Below are 19437 nucleotides of genomic sequence, written 5' to 3'. Positions count from 1 at the left end.
GAGCGAGGGGGGCGGGGGAAGGGCATGGCCGTAGGCCCCAGCCAAGGGGGTAGTGGGGGAGATGACTATGGGTGGTATGGGACAAGGGGTGCAAGGAGGCCTGGGCTGCAACAGAAGCATCGGTCGGAGGCGTGGGAGGACCAGTACGTTTTGCTCCAGGGACTGGCAAGGTTTGGCTCTGTGAGAAGATTGCTAGGGGGGAGGTCCAGGCTTTGGACGGTGGGTGCCACATGGAGGGAGGTGGTCGTCCCTACAGGGCGTGTCTAGCTGGTGCCACTGACATGAATCTTGATGTCCGCTGCTGGGGCTGTCCCTTCCGTGTCAGGGGCTAAGCCCTCCCCCGTGTTGCTCCGCAGAGCAAGCTGTGTTCTTTGGCTTTGACGTCATGTACGGGGAATGCCATACAATTCACACCCGGGTCATGCTAGTAGCTGCGAAGTGCTCTTTAGCTCTGGTCGTGAAGGGTGCTCTCTTGCCCTCTGCTTTCATCTGAGCCTACTCAGTTATTGTTTTGCATCGCGACTGGGGTAACTCTTGATTTCTCGTTTTTCCTCACCGGAGTAGGTGCATACCCTCATAAAAAGCTGTAAACACATGCCTTCGGTTTTAGAAATAGGAAGCAATTTGCTAACACGGATTTTTCCAAATACTGATAGCTGTCTGATAAAGAACTTTTCAGCAATAAAATGGATAGAAACCATACTTCTATGTGATAGGCCGGAAGATTTCAGACTGTGCGTAGCATCTTCTTACCGGGTTGTTTTGCTTTTTTTGCCTAACTTTTACTTTCTTTGCCAGCAAATAGTGTTCCAAAGCCAATAGCGCTGTTTAAAATATGATATTTAGGAATGCTTGTATATCTCACACAGCATATGGAGGGAGGATCCTTCAGGATTTCCTGGGGGAAAGTTTATACAGTTGAAAAAGGAAGTTTTTGTATATCCATCTAATCCTTTTATACTAATTTTCTCCATTGTTTCCTAAACTTCATGTATTATGTTTTCTGAAAAAAAGAGAGTGTTCTCAAAATATTGTCTTGTTTAATCTCATTGATATGCTACAGTAATGTGTAATGTTTCCAAGATCAGTATTTATGCAACTTACTGGTTAAATTCGTTGTTGATCTGTTTTCTTTTTCCCATGTAGGTGAAATTTGATAGTGGAGTATTACTGCTTAGCACACACAGACTAATCTGGAGGGATCAGAAGAATCATGTAAGTCCTACTTCTGTCTCTTTTATGTCATTCAATTCTAAATTCCGTAACAAGCAACAGGTAGCTTGCAATTAAAAGACTGCATACGGAGAGAATTTTCTTTCCTTTATGTGTATTTTGTTTTAAAAGCATAGTCCATTTTTGGCTCAAGAGTGGAAAGAAAATTATGTTCAGGAATGTTGTTTCACCCAATTCTGCTTTAATAAAATAATTATGGGGATATGAGGAGGGATGGGAATGAATCATATAAATTTTCCTTTTCTATGGCACAAAAACAGAGGAGAAAAGAGTGTGGTATCATGCATTAAAAAACACTGGTTTGAGACTGAAGGTGAGGTTTTAGGCAAATCATAATGTGAACCTCTCTCCCATGCTTCTTGTCTAGCAAAACGTTTTCTTCCTCATTGTTTTCAAGTCCAAATTTCCCTGTCTTCTGCTCCCACCATATAGTCCCGGACCATGATTTGGTAATAGGATGTGTTTGGTGGCAGTATTATTTTGTATGGGTCTTACCCTTCCAACTGCCTGTTCTTGTGCTGAACCATTCCATCAATAAGCCAGAACATTTGTCTGTACTGCTGTGGAGATTTAACTCAGAGGTTTAGTGGCAGAACTACAGTGTAATACTGCTACTGAATGCTTTGTATCATCAAGCCACAGCCTGAGAGTGCAAGCTAGAAATGGGTGAGAAAGACTACAAACACATACAAAGCTCTAAGCATAGACTGTGACAACGTGTTCCACTTTGCAGCTGCAATTGAAGAAGTCCTTCTCAGAACCAGATTGGATTATGCTTGTTTTGGACACAATCTTTTAGAATTTTAGCCCTGGAAGCCAAAGTTGACATCGAGCACATTCAGATGACAAATCTTCAAAGGCGTATTTTATTCCATTGGATTAGTTTTGTGCAAGCATAGGTGAAGCACCTCTTGCACCCAAAGGCCATTCCCTACCAAATATCACATCCTTGGTCCAAAGCAGGGAGCTACTTAGAGTCTTGTAAGGTCACCAAGGATGTTCTTAATTTGGCAACGCAATGTATTTTTTCCTTAGGGATTGTTTGCAGGAACAGCAGAACTATTTTTAGTACAAATTTTTCAAAATGTTTTGAGAAGTGTTCCCCAGGGTGCGTTTACTGTTAAAGAAGTCAGGGGGTGATTTTCCAGATCATGAACTATTTTGTATAAATTAGCTTTTTTTTTTTTTTTTGGCACAGTCAGCATGAGATAATTCAGTTGTGCTAAACTATCTGTGTAATTCATCTCTTATTTCTTCATCAGCATCTCTTCTTTACAGGTGGGCATGTACTGCAACGTGCACTGCTTCTGGTCTTCTCACTTGGACATTTTACTTGCTTGGAGTAACATTAAGTGTTACGGCTTCAGCAAGGCTAACAACTGTCCATATTCCCATTCTCTCCTTCCCAACAAAAGAGTGACATTCTTGTCCCTAACTTCCCCTGCTCTTAGGCTACATGATTCCTTGTATCAAGATCACTGAATTTGCTAAATCAGCAGAGAATAAACGTGGAGAATAATAAAAAAGTTTTCTTTTAACAAATTAATTTAACTCAGCAAAGATTCTGACAAGCTCCAGGCTTGATTAAGAGAAGGGGCAGAAACATGGCTAGGAGATGGGTAAAAATTACCCAGTTCTGATCTAATACAGACCAGTTCTGTCTCAGTAGAGCCAGGTTTGGTTTTTGATTTTAAATCTGTGGTACACAAATAACTTTGTTAGTGCAGTAAATGAGGCTGAGTCTTCTCAAGCTCTTAGGATTGAAACACGAGGAGCACAGTGCCCTTTTATTTTCATGGTGGGTTGTTGGCTAAACTCAGCTGTGATATAACATAAGCCTTAGAAACCTTAGCTAGCTTACCTAGAATAAACTTGTTGAGAGAGTCCCCTTCTATGATGTCAGCAAACTTTAGTAATAAATGGGGCACTTGTCATTAGGTTAACATAGCAAACCTTTTTATGAAAACAGACAGATGTGTTTTATAGCTGCTGCTGTTACACACCATCTGCAGTTGAACGGGATAGAAAATACAGCGACTTACAAAAGACAAAAAAATAATTCTTTTAGGACATAGCTAGATTTGTACAACACTTTAAATCAGAAAGTGATGCATAATGTGAGCATGAGACATTAGGAAAAAAATATTCAAATAAACTCATGGCATTTTCAACACATCTCTCTTTGTGTCCCTTCTTGTTTCTCTCACCAGGAAGGGGTCATTCTAAGTCCTTGTGCTTACAATAAGTTCATAACTTTCTAACTGTGAACTAAATGAATCAATCATTTTGACAGTATACATACTATATATAGTTGGACTCTTTTGTCATTTTCAAAAACTTTTTCTTTTAACGGAAGTATCATTTTGCCTGGATTTAAAGTGTCCCAGGGCTATGTGGGCATTTTACAAACAGTAACCTGTTCTATGTAACGGCTGTAGAATCTGAAGCCATAGAAGAATCTAAATAGCTTGTATTAAGAGTTTCTAGAACAGGAAGTACAATCCATGTTTTTTCCCAATGAGAAATTTACTCATTAGTCAGAGTTCCTGTAGGTATACTTCCCTAATCTCCAATTTAGTGAGTATTTAATAATTTCATGCAAAGAGGAACCATTTTGGTAGTAGGGACTGAGAGGGCCCTGTAACTGTTCATTGTAACCTGGAGTTAGCACACCCTCATGGCAGATGGAAGAGAGGTTCAAAGAGGGAATGTAACCTGTGTTTTCTGTATGCTGGGTGACTGTGTCTATCTCCAAGCTATTGTGTGGAAGACAACATTCACCAAAGGACACTCACCAAAACAAGACCAGGCACCTAATTAGATGCTTTGAATAGCTCCCTTGAGCAATTTCTGTTTCAAATGCATGTAGAAAGAGTTTAGCCTGGGTAGGTTAGTTTCCCACAGATGGATACAGTCTTGTTTCTTGCTCTGCTTTGTTTTTTCTAAAGCAGAGTCCAATAAATGTGTGTTGAGATGCATCAACTGCTGGATTAAGTCCTTGGGTGTGGGACAGATGGAGAAATTCCTGTTCCACTCAGAGGATAGTCTAGTTTTTTTGACGTTCAACACTTGAAAGACTGGTGCTTTTGGATATTGTTTTAGCTCCCAAAGTAACATCAGTGCAAAAATGTTAAGAACCTGTGAGCATTGTGCACCTACAGGGAGAAGCTGCAGTAGTGTGGAAATTTTAGTGTTTAAATTTTGAACTTAGATACTAAAGATTTGTTAAATTCTCGAGTCCTATGAATCTAGCTTGAGATGCCTAAAGAAAATGCATTGACACTTAAGTTTGTTTTTTTGGTTATCTGGAACTCAGTTTCAACTTCATGTTGAGTTTTCTACTTATATTTCTCTTTAATAGATTGTTTCTATTGTTGCCATCATATTTCATATGGAGCACCTCAGGCAGCATCTGTAGAAAACTGTACTGTTTGTGAAATGGAGAAGGAGAACACTTCGTTTTAGAGAATGAATAGTCAGGATATGGCTTCAGTTTCACTTGTGTTTGCACTGATTATTCCAGGAGTGCTGCATTGCTATACCTTTGTCTCAGATCGTCTTTATTGAAGAGCAAGCGGCTGGGGTAGGAAAAAGGTAAGGTGATAGTCATTGTCTTTTTCAGGTGGATAGCTTGCCCATGCATGTTACGTGAGGAACCCGAGATGAATATATTAATTCATGGTAGGTTTCATTTGCAGTCCATGTTTCCAGATTGACAGCCACAAGGACTTGCATTATTCACTTGAGATCAAATGTGTAAGAGAGTCATGACAAAGCAGTGTTTGAGGTGGTTTATTAAATAACTGTCTTGTAATCACAAGCATGTGTTCTAGCGTGCCATTTTCATTTGATGAGTCATAAATGACAACAGTGATTTTGCTGAATCTAAATTTGAAAGCTAATTTTAGTCTTTTGTGCCACAGAACTGGTTGGGGATAGAAACTCTGCCAGATGCCACGTTATATAACTTTTCATGACCATATGATTGATTTTGAACATGGAAATGCTAGCAATAGTTAGAAGGAACTCAAGTGTTTCCACTTACTTGAATAACTACTTCAGTATTATGATATGTGTATGAAGAAGTTTCTCAAGGAAAAAGAGAAAAAAAAATCAACTGGAAAAATATATAGGTAATTGACATCTGCTTGCAGCCTACAGTCAGATGGGTAAGGTAATATGCTGGGGGTATCCAGAAGAAATCAGGTAATTCACTAATGCTGGAGAAGTCAGTAAATAAAGACACATGAAAAAAGTATCAGTAAAATGAGATGGGAATGGCAAACTTGCAGTCATGCTGTGTTAGCAGTCTGTTATGTTCCTAAAATAAAGCTATCTCAAGGTTTGTTTTGGTGATAGGTGTCATTTTAGACTGTTATTTCCATGCATGTTACCTTTGAATGTTGGTTTTGGACAAATTAACATACAGTGTTCGCAAGTGACATATACAAGTGGGATAGATTAAACATAATATTGAGACCTTTTGTTTTCCTGCTACAAAGATAGTGTATTTTGGCAGTAGTTACTGCAAGTCAAAAGCCTTGCAAGTGACTACTTAATGATTAGTTTTTATCTTAACTAAAAGATTTTTCAGAAATTATTGCTTGAAATATTAGAATTTGTTAGGTTTATTTCTTGAGAATTGATGGTGCATACATTTTAAATTTGTGAGACGCTGCTGGTTTAGAGGTTATAGTAGTTTTTATGCAAGATCCACTATAATATTGAGTCAAAATACTTAAATGTTGATGCACAAATGTAAAGCATTATTTGATGTACTTTAGCTCTTATGTGAGATAAATTTAATAGAGGTTTTGATTAAATTATTAGCTTTGTTGAAATGATTTTTTTTAGATATTACAGAAAGCTGCCTCTTTTCTTTCCTTTAACTTTTTCTTAGTGCCAAAATAGTAGTTCATCTTCATCCTGCTTCTTCAAACAAAGAGCCTGGTCCATTCCAAAGCAGCAAATACTCCTACATCAAACTTTCTTTCAAAGAACATGGGCAGATTGAGGTAGGTTTTGTGCCATGCAAGCCCAGCACATCAGATCTTTGGACATGCTTTTCTTCTGTTGCTGCGGTAGTGATAATTTTCCATGATGTTCCCATGTTTACTTTTGAGGTGGAGCTTTTTTACTACATCCTTTTTGAAGACAAACACCATGAGCCTTCAAAGTTCTATACTTTGGTTAAATAATGCCAGTAGAGTTCAAAAAATGTCAAGAGGCGTTATTAGGCTTTGTCCTTATTTTAGTAGTTTTAATATAATCTTATACTTCCTTTTTTAGTTTTTAAATGGAACACAGGATTTTCCAAAGTGACATTTCTGAAATCAGTTAAATGTTTAACAGAGTAAAAGATGTTTCTTTGTAGCTAACCCTCTACTGAACAGGAATCAAACAGTTTATGCCTAATAGTCTCTCTAATTTTATTGCTGAGCATTTTCTTTTGCCTCAGAGCTTTGTTTCATTTTATGTTTTTTAAATCTTTTTTTTATTTCCCTATTCCCTACACCAAATCTCAAAGTCTTTGAGCATTCTAAAAAAAAATGTAATATAAATGTAAAATATATTTTTAAAAGGCGGCTTATCCTAAACTTTCTTTCCTAAACAAAGAAACTACACTCAGTCAAGAAATTTCACAGTATGTAAGATCCTCACTTGAAGAGACTGAGAACTTTAACTTTGAACAATAAAAAAAGCCATACCTGTTCACTGCAGAAAACCAGATTTTCAACTTGAATTAGTTATAAATGTCTTATAAATGCATGTGCTTGATCAGACTCACTTCCATTTCTTTGTGAGCAGTTTTCAGCTTAGGACGAGTGTAGATTTATGCCTAGTTATAATCGTATTTGTGTTTTGCCTAATCCTAACCTTATTTATTTTAATGTTCATGTCTGAAAATCAAACTTACTATGCTTACTGGTTACCTGGCATATCAGTTACACTCCAGATCTTTTCTTTATGACTTCAGAATGCTTTCCTGTGGACTCTGAACAACCATAAGAATGGAATAGATTTTCGTTCTGTATTTTGGTCAGTGGGATACACTTACTGTTAACTAATTAACTAATGCCACCTTCTGGTATTAGCAAACAAATAAGTGTAATTGATCTGTGTGGTTGTCTTTATATTGTTGAATTAACAGATCAATAGTAATTGCATCATTCAATTTTCCTTCCTTTTAAAAGCATGTCTTTGAGCAAACCTCAACATTTTTAACTTTAGCATGTTTTGGAACATTTTGAATATCTGAAAAAATACTTTACTCGTGAGTTTAACTAGTAACTACCTGGCCTTTCCTCTAACATGTATATTTTTGAAGATTGTATGTTAAGAATTTCCAGATAATGGATGTTGTACTGTGGATGTGTAGGTGTTACCATGCTTTGTCTTACAGTGGCATTTATTTCATCTGCCACCAATATGCTAAAAATACCCAGAGGTACTCTGCACAGTTTGTGAAATGTCTGTTGTAACTCTTCTAATGTTTGCAGTTCTATAGACGATTATCAGAAGAAATCACACAAAGGAGATGGGAGAACATGCCTACTGGTCAGCCCATTCAGGTTAACAAGGATCCACAGGTATGTGCAGAGCTTCTGAGCAGCATCTGTATCTAATCTCTTGTTTCCACTTCTTGCTGCCCCTGTATACTGCATCTGTTGTGCCTCTCTAACCAACACCGTGGGCACATGTGGGAATTCAACTGTACTCTGCCTGTTTCTTCACTGGCATAAATTAGTTTCTCCTTTGCAGTTTGCACCTGATATAGAACAGTGGCCTCTCTTCCTTGGGTGTGTTTAGACTTGAATAGTTGATAATGAGCTCAATTTTTTTAAGGTAGTCACACACAGAATTATGTAAATATTATATATGTATTTGCATATAATTTTATTCAGCGTGAGAGATCTAACAAAACTGAAAGATTTTGTTTGGTCTTAATTGTAATTTCTGTTTTATTTTTTGTGGCTGGAAGTCAAATATATAATGTGTAACTTATATAGTTTCCAAAGATTTATATAAATGTTTGATTTAAATTCATATTCTAAATGGACAGTTGTTATGGAGAATCTCTTTGTCATGTGCTAGATTGCCTTCTTTATCTGTCTACATACTTCAAGGTTAGAAACTGATAAACATGTTTCTGTATATTTGTTTCTATATATGAATATGTTGAATATATGAATATATTGAACATGTAGTACTATATGAATGAAATAGGATGATTCAAAGATTGTTCAACGTCAAATCACGTATGTCCTCCTTTGTAAATGTAGTACCTATAAACATAGGTGCATTTGGACTTATGTGGAAGCCTGTACTGTTTGTCAAGAATCACTTCATGAAAATGCCTTACCTCCTGTTCTTTTTCTTAAGTCATAGCAAATCATTAACACTAGCACTAAGCTTTGCAGTCAGAGATTTGAGGGCTGGCACCACTGCCACTTAGGTACCAGCCTTTCTAAAACACATTTGGCATCAAATGAAAGGTTCACCATCACGTCAATTCTGATACTTCTCAGCAAGGTAAATTAGACTGCACTTAGCGTTGCGTTGCTGTGGCTATGTTTCTTCAGGCTAGATTTCTTCAGGTAATCGTGTTTAGATACACTCACACATTTCCACAGCTCTAGTAATATGTTCACAGGAACTTGGGAGGCTTTAATTGAGATGAGCTGGAATGCTCAGTCTGGATCAGGCTATTATGCATCTTCATATTAATAGCTTCAATATAATAATCTCATTATCTGTCTACTACAGCAAAGGCTTTACGCTTTTATTTTTTTACACTGATTTAAAAAATACTTTAAAGAAATATATGAAATATTGTGTGCATGGTACCAGCTCTTTGGGGAAACGTTTCCTGTCTTCCAATGTACAGTTTTTCACAGTGAGGCGGATGAGAAAAGTTAGCATTTCCTATTTTGATTTCTTCCATTATTTTCTTTTGCAGGCAGGAAGAATAAGGGCTGTAGGAATTGTAGGGATCGAAAGGAAATTAGAGGAAAAAAGAAAAGAGACTGACAAAAACATTTCCGAGGTAAATACTACTGAATTTTCAAGGTCAACCACCTGTCTGAGCCATTTACATTCGTTCACACTTTCTTTTAGGGGCAGCTGAGACTATTTATTGTTTTTGTTGAGAACTCTGAATTGATTAAGAGTGTATAATTTATAGTTATTTACTTTGTTTAACTGACTTCAGTATGTGTAAAGATACTTCATTAATAAATAGTTCCTTTCAAGAAAACTGTTCTTTGATATTAACTGTGTGTGTTTATAAAATTAATTATGATAGGATTAGAAACCTGAGTTCAGTGCATTTTCATCGGGGGAAGCAGAACACAAAGGCAGCTATCTGCAGAAAGAGACTATTACAAGTTCGAGGTTTTTTTCTGTCTTTTTTTTTTTACAGCTAATTTTGGTTTCAATTTAAAATGTAATATATATTAAGAGGAATACTCTGATCCAAGTGTCTGCACATAACTGTGGTGGTTAGGTTTTCATCTTACAAATATTCAGTTTTTAAATGTCAGATTTAGACTTACAATTACAGTAAAGTGTCCTGCAGTCCAGGCATCAGCAAGGTGTTACGAGAATCTTTGTGAAATACCTGGGCTAACTGGAGACCATCCTTTCCCCCAGAAACAGCACAATAGTTGAATTCCAAGTATTAATACTGATGGACAACAGAGGCACTTAATTTCTTCATATATACCTGGGAGCAATATCCTCAAAAATAGTCTGGTTCTGCCTTGGTAGTAGAGATTAATACAGAGGTACTCATAAACTACATGCAACAGATTCGTTCTTGTGGCAAAGCTTTATGGGATTCGGTGTGCCACAATAAAAAAGGCATTCACTGCTCTGACACATAAGGAAATTATAGTACCTTTGCAGGCTGCGTGCTGTTTCAAGATACTGGTAGCATTAAACTTTTTCCTTTCTGTTCATGAGGAATGTAATGAATGAAGCTCTGTGTGTAGTTCAAAAGGTATTGTGGTTACATGCATGTGTATATAGTTCAAAAGGTATTGTCTGGTTATTTTTTCCTTTACTAGCTTTGTCAGAGAGTAAAAGAAATCCATTTATATGTGTTGTATGAACAGAGGAAAACCATGACTTGTAAAATCCTGCCTTCCTCCAGCTTTAAATGTTATAAATGACTTAATTTAAAAAATGGTGCCCTGGCTTCCAGGAAAAGGCTTCCTGCATCTGCTGTTCACTGCTGATAAGAATCCAGTTCTTTAGCCTTTTGTTTATCTGAGGAAGTTCCTGTTAGGTGTGTGCACATTCCCCTTTGTTTCCAGGCCTGCCCTTGGTGAGTCAGGCAGAGGAGGAGTTAGACACAGCATGCTGTTTATTTAACTAAATCAGGGGTTCTTTTGATGAATGATGTTTTCTTGCAGGTTATAGAGATTAGAAATAAGCTGGGAAAAGCCTTGTTAGACAGCTTTTTGTTGATATCATGTACAAGTACAGTAGAAGGACTTTGATTTACACTAGAGATTGGGAAATCTATTGTAAATTATTGAATTTGGCAGAGTAGGAAGTAAGAAGAAATATTCCAAAGAGAAGCTTTTGTTCTGATAGATTATCTGGTAGATTATTGTTATACAGTGGTATAGTTTCTTTTCTCCCCTTGGACCTAGCTTTGTCCCACTTAATTTTGGATACTTACATACCAAGTGTTAGAGGCTAGACTTTGCCAGTCAGTGGAGAAACACTGGTGCCATTTGGAGGGATTCAGATGAAAAGCAAACCCTGTCCCTTCCTGGAGGCATCTCTTTGTCATCTTTGCATGTCGAATGTCAGACCAGTAAGCTTCTCAGATGCCTAAATGTAGATGGGAACTGTTGTGTGTTCCTGTGCAAATTCTGTTAAAATATGTCTTTCTAGTGGGGTAATAGTCAGAATAAGGTAGGGATCGCATAGAAGCAGTAGCTAGAAGCCATAGGCAAGATGTGTATTCGGTCATTTGACATAGTCTAACTGAACAACCTTTTTTACTTGTGGCTGGAGGGGTTGGGTGCTGCTGTCAGGCAAGCTTTAGCTGAAAGAGTTCAGGATTTTTTCTCACACCAGTTGTTCAAAAAGCGTTGTTTTAAAACGTTGACCCACCTGGGCATGTTGTCATGTATTTGAGAGAAGCGAGTCAGAAGGCTGAATGTGTGTTGCTGAGGATGGGAGAAATTAGAGTTGCTTTTTAATACAGTTGCATTAATATAGTTGCTAACTTTTTTTTTACATTAATGTTTTAGTGCTAGTTGGTTGTCATTACTAAAACTTTTGAATTTCATTATACATTCAGCTTTTTTTACAGTATATTTTATTTAAGCCTAAAAATGCCTTTGTGGGTTGTTGCAAAATAGTTGTATTTGAGACTGTAGCAGTTTACTAAACTTAATAGACGTGGTATAATTGTGGTCCTATGATGGATGTCCAGTTTATTACCTTTTTTTTTTGTGTGAAAATAAAAGGTTTCTTAGACTAGAAAAAAAAAGTACAATTTTTTTTTTTCCCCTTGTTCTAGCAAGTATTTTCATTTTTAGGTTCAACAACGAGAGTTTTCAGACGATGCTTTTTATTGAGTTTTTATCTTTATTTATATAAATCTGATCATTTGTCTCATGGACCTTATTTCATTTTTTTTAACTGTTTTTTTGTTTATTATGGTAGCACCACTGTTCCTATGTGTGTGATACCTAAATAAAGTGATGTTGCCACACATTTTCAGAGGTTTTGTCTCTTCAGTTAAGCATACATGTGAAAACATACACCCTCTTCCTTGCTCATTTGAAATGCCTGTTTCTTAGTAACATCTACTGATTAAAGTAAAATTATCTTGTCAGGAGGAGTACTTCTGTAGCTTTACAGCTGGCTTGTAGGTGGCCAGAAACAATAGATCTCCTTGAATGAGGGTTAACTGCTGAAAGAAGACCTACCATCACCACCAAGAAACGTTGCCCCTGCTTTTATGAGAGCATAATAAACTTGGACGGTTTAATCTCTCTGAGTCTCAGTATCTCGTTGTTCCTTCCTATCATATTGAACTAATGTTCACATATTAGAAAAGCCTGTGACTGATTTTTTCTTCACTCTTTGTTGTTTATGGATTGTATAATTTTGATTTTAAGACCTGATGTAAAACAGATAATACCAAGCAATTACATACAGTATCTCACATTGTAACATACTAATCTAAAGGGATAGCAGCTCTTACGAATAGCTTGGATGGGTGGACAAAGGCAACTCACTGTATCCATGAAGCTGAATGCTGTAATTATACTGATCTGCAGTGTCTGCTTTTCATTTCAGGCTTTTGAGGATCTTAGCAAACTAATGGAGAAGGTATGGCGTGTGTCGTTTATCCAATAAGTAGACTTATGCTTGTTTTCTCACTTTCAAGCATGCTTTTCTCTGTTGAGCTGACAGTTGACTTATCTATGTGTCTTTCTTGATAGGCTAAAGAAATGGTGGAGTTATCCAAGTCAATAGCTAATAAAATTAAAGAAAAACAAGGTGACATCACTGAGGATGAGGTACATGAGTTTTGTTTTTAAAGTCAACAGAAATGTTCCTATGCAAAGCAAAAAGCTATCCATTTGATACATGTAATGTTAATAAAGAACACTTCATGGTTGGGTTTTTTGTTTGAAGTCTACATAAAGTAAAAGTGACTTACTTGTTTAGTGTTAGCTTTTCTTTTCACCCTTTCTTAAAAGCAAAGATTTTACTGCCTTTGTGTAAACTTTTGTATTTTTGACCTCTGCTAGTCAAAAATAAATTATATTAAGTCTTACCTTCTTTTTGCTAGTAACTGACTTTATTGGTAGTGAACTGGATGGATTTATTCACCAAAATTGTCTTATAGTAATAAATCAAAGACTTTTAAAAACCAGAATCAGTCACTAGCTGATGTACTTTTAAATTTATTTGTTTGTTTGTTTGTTTAGACTATTAGGTTCAAGTCCTATCTACTGAGTATGGGTATAGCTAATCCCGTTACTAGGGAAACATACGGATCTGGTACACATTACCACATGCAACTGGCAAAGCAACTAGCTGGAATACTGCAGACACCATTAGAGGTAAAATACCTAATTTTGCACCCGTGTTTTCCGTGTGTTGCTGAACTTTGTTGTAAATGTGTTTTGGCTGTAGTACCGTGCTCTTTTTAAAGTCTCAGATTTAGCAGCACAACCTCATATTCAATGTTTATGGAAGGAATATATATCCTCTTTCTGAATAAGAAAGTTTAAGTAAGAATTTTTCTTTGGAGTAATGGCATCTCAACTTCTAATTTGCAAATTATCAGTGATACTTAGAAAATCATACTAGCAGTCTTTCTTCTATTTGAAGAGCCCTGTATTCATCCCTTGCTGCAGAGAAGGGGTGGAACAACACTGACTTTGAAAAAATATTTTTCAAATATTTTAAAAAATACTTTGAAAGTAGTCAGTATTTAAACTGCTTAAAAATTACATACTTTGCATATATAGCACAGAGTTATTCCATATATTATCTCCCCTTAGTAATATCTCTCATTTTATTTTATCTGAAGCTATTACAGAATTCAGTATTCTCACCAAAAAGTTAGATTGTTGCAACTTAAAAGGCGATGTGTCTACTAAAATGCATACATATTACAGTATTTTTGTGAAAGTTATGTGCTACCTACTATGATCAGAATGGAAAACTGAGTGTGTCTGAACAGTAAAAGGGGTAAATTGATTGATAGATTTAATATATTGAAATTCCTTGTTCCTGTGATTTATTCTCTGCTTTAAAATCAAAGTAATTCACAGTCTTTGGATGTAGTATCAGTGTTTTGCATTTTAAAATTATTAGAGAAAGATATAACAACTTAATCTCTCATGCTAGAAATACATGGTATCGCCTGGGTAGGTTTTTTCCATTAAAGCCCACCATTTAGCTCTTCTGTTTTACCTGTTTAATCAGTTAAATTCAAGTTGAGATACTGTGTTTACTAGATCAATGCTATTTCTCTTACCAGTCTTGTGCTTAACACAGGAGCGAGGAGGGATCATGTCACTTACAGAAGTGTACTGTCTGGTAAATCGTGCGCGAGGATTGGAGGTGAGAAATTGGTTCTATTAAATATTTTGTAAAATGTATTCAGTGGTAAGGTAATTAATGAAAAAGGGTAAAAATGTTCCTTACCAATTTCTCACTCTACCTGTCTAACAGCATGAAGTGGTCAGCCCTTTATTAAAATCAGGGTTTTTTACCTTTTTCGTTTCTCCTTCTTCCATGTAATATTTATGTATCCTCTATAAGTTGTCGTAATGTATGCTGCTTTTTATAATACCATGTAAAAGGGAAAATCCATCCTTATCTGGAAAGAAAACTGAAAGAACAGAGAATACTAAAGAACAGTAAATGTTTGTTTGCTTTTTTTGTATGTTTGGTTGGTTGTTTTTTTTTTACAAAATACATAAATTCTTTCTGTAAACAAGGCAAGAAGAATTATTATAGAACACATAGTAAAGGAACAGAAAGAAGCATAGAAGCCAAGAAAGTAGCCTGGACAATAGAAAGGAAGAAAACTAACAATATTGTGTAGCCTGCTGTATTTTATAGCTGTACTTATTAAAACTGTTTTGGTGTTATGCTGTATACTTGAAATGCAAGCTGTGAATAAATATGTGTTACTATTTTAATAGTTGCTGTCACCGGAAGATTTAGTAAATGCTTGTAAGATGCTAGAGTCACTGAAATTACCACTAAGGTAAGAGCTTTACAGATGTATTTATAAAACGTGGCACTCAGAAGTCAGACCATGGTGCTTCGATGACTTAATATTTTACCTGCAGTAGACTTTTTTGGTTTTCTAAACAAAGTCATCCTTTGCTGAAAGGATGCTGCTGTATGCACCAACATCCACTCTACATTAAAATAAGAATTTTTAGCCGTGGTTCACTTTGCTAGGAAGACAATATTCTTTTTTACTTCCAATACATTTTTCTTCAGGCTGGGAAAGGTGTTTAAGTTAGCCCAGACATATGCCCTGCTCTTTTCAGTCTCTTCAGATTTTGAAAATGCTTTTAATGTTACATTTTACAGAGCTTTTTTGTTTGGTTGGTTTTGTTTTGTAATGTGGTTTTAGGTGTGGATGCATTAGAAATGTGACCACAGGTGATGTGCACAGGGTTTTTAGTTACTTTGGGACTCTCTCTTGATTTTAGGCTTCGTATATTTGATAGTGGTGTGATGGTGATTGAACTCCAGTCTCATAACGAAGAGGAAATGGTAGCTTCTGCTTTAGAGACAGTAAGTGTACTTCATTTCCTTCAGTGTTCTGACTGTGCTGGAGAAATTTAAACACATTAGGTATAAAAACTTGAGGTACAGGATTTCCTTTTGAGGTTTTGAAATACAAAATATTCCACTTCCAAATCTTCTAACAGTAATACTTAAATAGCAGTTTTCATCTTCGAAGTGCTGTGCAGGCAATAATCTTAGTCATTGCTTTCTCTTTAAAGAAAAAATCACTTTTCCATCTCTCTTCAAACTTCATTAACCTTCAACCTTCAAATCTTTTGTGCTATAGGATGAAATTCATGGCATGTATTAAGCACTTAACAGAAGAGGACTTCAGACACTGTACACAATGTGCTTGAAGGCAGTGAAAGTACCTCTTAAGTGTTGATATAGGCAGTTGTTTGATTTGGGTTTATTTCAGAAAATAGCACATTGTATGTGTAGCATCTTGTACCGAGTTTGCTGCTGTGAAGAACGCTCAGTTGGAGAGTAGTGCATATAGAATTAAGTTAGTTTCATCAGGAAAAAAAGTAGTATAAATTGCTCAGTGTGGTAAACCTTCATGGTCTTTCTACCTCTGGACTCTTTAAAGTCCTGCTATCCCGTTATTTGATGCATTTTCCTGTGTCTTTTTCAGTGGGATGTAATTTTTTGTTTTTCATAAAGTTGAGTAAAGGCTGATTTGGTGTATCTGAAGTTAAACATCAAAGAGGACTTTGACTTGGGCAATCAAGAAAAAGTAGGGCTATCACAAACACCTTCTCAGTTGATACATGAGGTAGACTCTTCAGTGCGTTTTGTATGATTGTTACTGTATAGCTTTCTCATCAAAAAGATTTTAAGCTAAGAGAAATGTATATAGCCATCTAAAAGATACCATCCTAAGTTATCAAAACTAAAATGCTTAAATCTTTCAATTTATGTTAATCCTTTCAGTTTATTTTCTTATATTTACAGAAAAATACCTAGTCCATTTTAGGTGTTTTTTTCCTGATTATTTTTCATTTCTGATTAATTTGTTGCTTTCAGTAAGAGTGTTTATCTCTTTGAAAGGAAAGGAAAAAACTTATCTTGATAACAAATGAGGTCAACCACAAAAAGCAACAGATGATGGATTTATTACTGAAGTGCCTTTTTTTCTTTTATTTTCGTAATATGAGACTTTGACTCCATAGAAAAATGTTAAGGGAGAGGCTTTGAATGACGAAGGCTAGCCCGTAAGGGAAGGGGAAGGTGAGATCAGACTTGAGGCCAAAAGCACCCTGTACTTAATGTATAATGTACAATGACATGAAAATTCTGAGCAGAATTGAAAGGAAATCACAGGGTTTCAGACAGGAGGGAGATGCAGTTTTGAAACGCTGGTGAAGACAGGAAATGACATGGAAGTCAAAGGAAACCGAAGTCACCCTTAATGAGAGTAGTGGTTTGGGAAGGAAAGATAATTAATCACCCATACACATATTAGATTGTATAGCTGACTTCCATTACTTCCATTTTTAAGGGGAAATAGTCATAATTATTCATACTTTTTTAAAATGCAGACAAACTAGTTGTCTTCACAAGGGATTTGCTACCAATTTATCACTTCACAAGGCTAGACCTGAGTCAGTAGCTGAGAGAACTTCATTGTTCTTTTAATGCCCTAGTTTATTTGTGTGTTTGTTTTTTGACAGGTGTCTGAAAAGGGTTCACTCACAGCTGATGAATTTGCTAAGCTGGTGGGGATGTCTGTTCTCTTAGCCAAAGAAAGGTAAGTAATAATTGTTGTTTTTAAGAATATCTTCTTTATAATACTGTTCTCAAGTAATACAGCACGTCTTCTTTTGCTTTCTCTAGGCTGCTTCTTGCTGAAAAGATGGGCCATCTTTGCAGAGATGATTCAGTGGAAGGATTGAGATTCTACCCAAATTTATTTCTGACACAAAGCTAATGTAGTTCGTGTACAATTTGTTATGTAACAGTCAAACAAGAGAGCAGAGAGCAGAATCCTTCCAACAACGGACTTTAGAATTTTTATTTTGTTAGTCAGCTGCAACAGTGATGAACATTGCAACGCTTTACAGTTCTCAGGTATTTCAAGTGTTGAATCCTCTTCGGTGGAACTGAAAGGAAATAGGAATCACCAGAAGTCAGAAGCATGTTAATTGTCTCAAGCTGGCTAGCTCATGTTTGAAGTTTTATTTGATATGCTCTGTATTTTCTCATTTCAAGAGACGTCTGATGAGGATTCCACACAAGTGAAAGCGGAGAGAATATCCCTGTAGTCTGGCATGAGGGTCGGCACCCAGAAGAGAGGTTGCTGCATACTCCAATTTCAGTTTGTTTATGTCTAAAGCAACAAAGCAGACAGATGTATCCGTAGCGATAAGAAAAGTGACTTTGGTGTGTCCTGAGGTACAAGAAACAAACCAGTGTAGAATAACCCCTTTGCCCTGAAGTGATGAACCGTTTTCCAAGAGAGGATCTTGGGGTTCTTGTACTTTGAGACAGAAAGAACCTGCTGCAGGAGAGATTAACATATGTTATGTGAATCTAGAAAAAAGGGTGTTTATTTTGTCATGTCTCATGCTAATATCTCAGATAGAAGCGTTGTTAGCACAGACTTCCTCCCTTCTCTTTCCTTGCCATCTTCCTTCCTGTCTCATTGTGTTGCACTTTGGGTGCCCTTTCTCTGTCCTTTCTTTACGTAGCAGAGTGTAGTAGCCTCCTGACACTCTACCAGACACTGTGCTTTAATGTGCTTGGTTTTCATCTTGTACTTCTAATGGAAGATCATTTGTTCGCTTCATCAGCCTGTTATCTGTTTTGGAGAGACAGTTCGTTTGCTTATATCTTGTATGTGAAAATTAATGTGCTTTCAATAGTGAAGGGAGGAAGAAGGACTATCTCCCTGTACTTAATAGTCACGAGCTATTGTAATGTTTGGTATTCCTCACCCTGTGTTCACACTGAGTGCAATTTAATAGTCTCAGCTTTCATAACTCCAGTGGAGTTGTTACATTACTTGAAGATCTCTTGTCGTGGTAATAATGGTAAGTAAGTGGATGTTTACAATCCACATCACTTAAATTTTTGGCATTTTGAAATGACCAGTTTTAACAAATAACAAAACTCGTTCAAGGTATGGGCAAGAACAACATATAGGTAACTGTGTTGTGGTTGTAATGGCCAAATCAACATTACAAAGAAGAAGAAAAAGGCTTTTTAGAGCCCAGAAATATTTTCAGAACTATTTTCAGTGTTACCATAGGTTAGACAAGGGTTAAGAGCCTGCCAATAAGGATTTCAGCACAGAGATTCCTACCGTGATGATGCTTTTGGTTCATAGGATGCTCATTTAGATCCAGGGAATTATGTCCTCTTATCCTTGTCACGACACGAGCAAACTTCTATGCAGTGCTTTCTTTAGGACAGTTTTCCTCTGTTTCATGAAGGTGCTAAAACTAATGTATTTGACACAGCTGAAGGAACTGGTTCCACATTATTCTTGGTCTCTTAACCACCTTGTATCATCTCGTCAGGAGCCTTAGGCTTGCTGCTTTTCTTCATCCTCTCCACAACCCACAGAAGAGATCTACGTGAGGTACACCAAGCATCATGCATCTAAGGAGGGACTGAAAAGTGAGAAATTCAGAATCAAAAAGCTGATTTGTGACAACTGTTTCTTTTGCCCAATACCCAAATCTGTCAAGGGAGACTGGTGGTTTATGGGCCTGAACCTCTCCCCACAAGGTGGCATGTCTTCTGCAGAAAGAACAAAACCAGAAAGGAAATGCCAAGTGTAATCTCCCAGCCTCCGTTCCTCCAATCCTGAGAATCTCATTATTAAGCAATTTCATTAATTAAGCAATAACAATACAGTCTATTTAGAATGATGGTACCTTCTCGAGCTTTTCTTTCCCAAGATTT

General features: G+C 36.6%; 1 protein-coding gene across 1 annotated transcript; it reads left to right on the top strand.

Annotated features, from left to right (window-relative positions):
* Positions 1–24: 24 nt before the first annotated feature.
* VPS36 (vacuolar protein sorting 36 homolog (S. cerevisiae)) lies at positions 25–17665 on the top strand. Its single transcript, XM_010296250.1, has 14 exons — positions 25–180; positions 1147–1215; positions 4757–4827; positions 6134–6248; positions 7734–7823; positions 9194–9280; positions 12559–12591; positions 12705–12782; positions 13197–13331; positions 14275–14340; positions 14928–14992; positions 15450–15534; positions 17202–17278; positions 17365–17665. Exons 1-14 carry the CDS (start codon positions 25–27, stop codon positions 17456–17458), a joined length of 1221 nt encoding a protein of 406 aa, XP_010294552.1. The 3' UTR covers positions 17459–17665.
* The last annotated feature ends 1772 nt before the right edge of the window (positions 17666–19437 follow it).

Source organism: Phaethon lepturus, unplaced genomic scaffold (genome assembly GCF_000687285.1).
Source record: "Phaethon lepturus isolate BGI_N335 unplaced genomic scaffold, ASM68728v1 scaffold12871, whole genome shotgun sequence".
Classification (NCBI taxonomy): domain Eukaryota; kingdom Metazoa; phylum Chordata; class Aves; order Phaethontiformes; family Phaethontidae; genus Phaethon; species Phaethon lepturus.
This window is presented reverse-complemented; position numbering and strand designations above follow the sequence as displayed.

Coding starts and splice junctions, on each gene's coding strand:
- VPS36 (XM_010296250.1), top strand. CDS start 25: ATGGCCGTAGGCCCCAGCCAAGGGGGTAGTGGGGGAGATGACTATGGG. Junction 15,535..17,201: donor TAGCTTCTGCTTTAGAGACA/GTAAGTGTACTT, acceptor GTTTTTTGACAG/GTGTCTGAAAAGGGTTCACT. Junction 17,279..17,364: donor GTTCTCTTAGCCAAAGAAAG/GTAAGTAATAAT, acceptor TGCTTTCTCTAG/GCTGCTTCTTGCTGAAAAGA.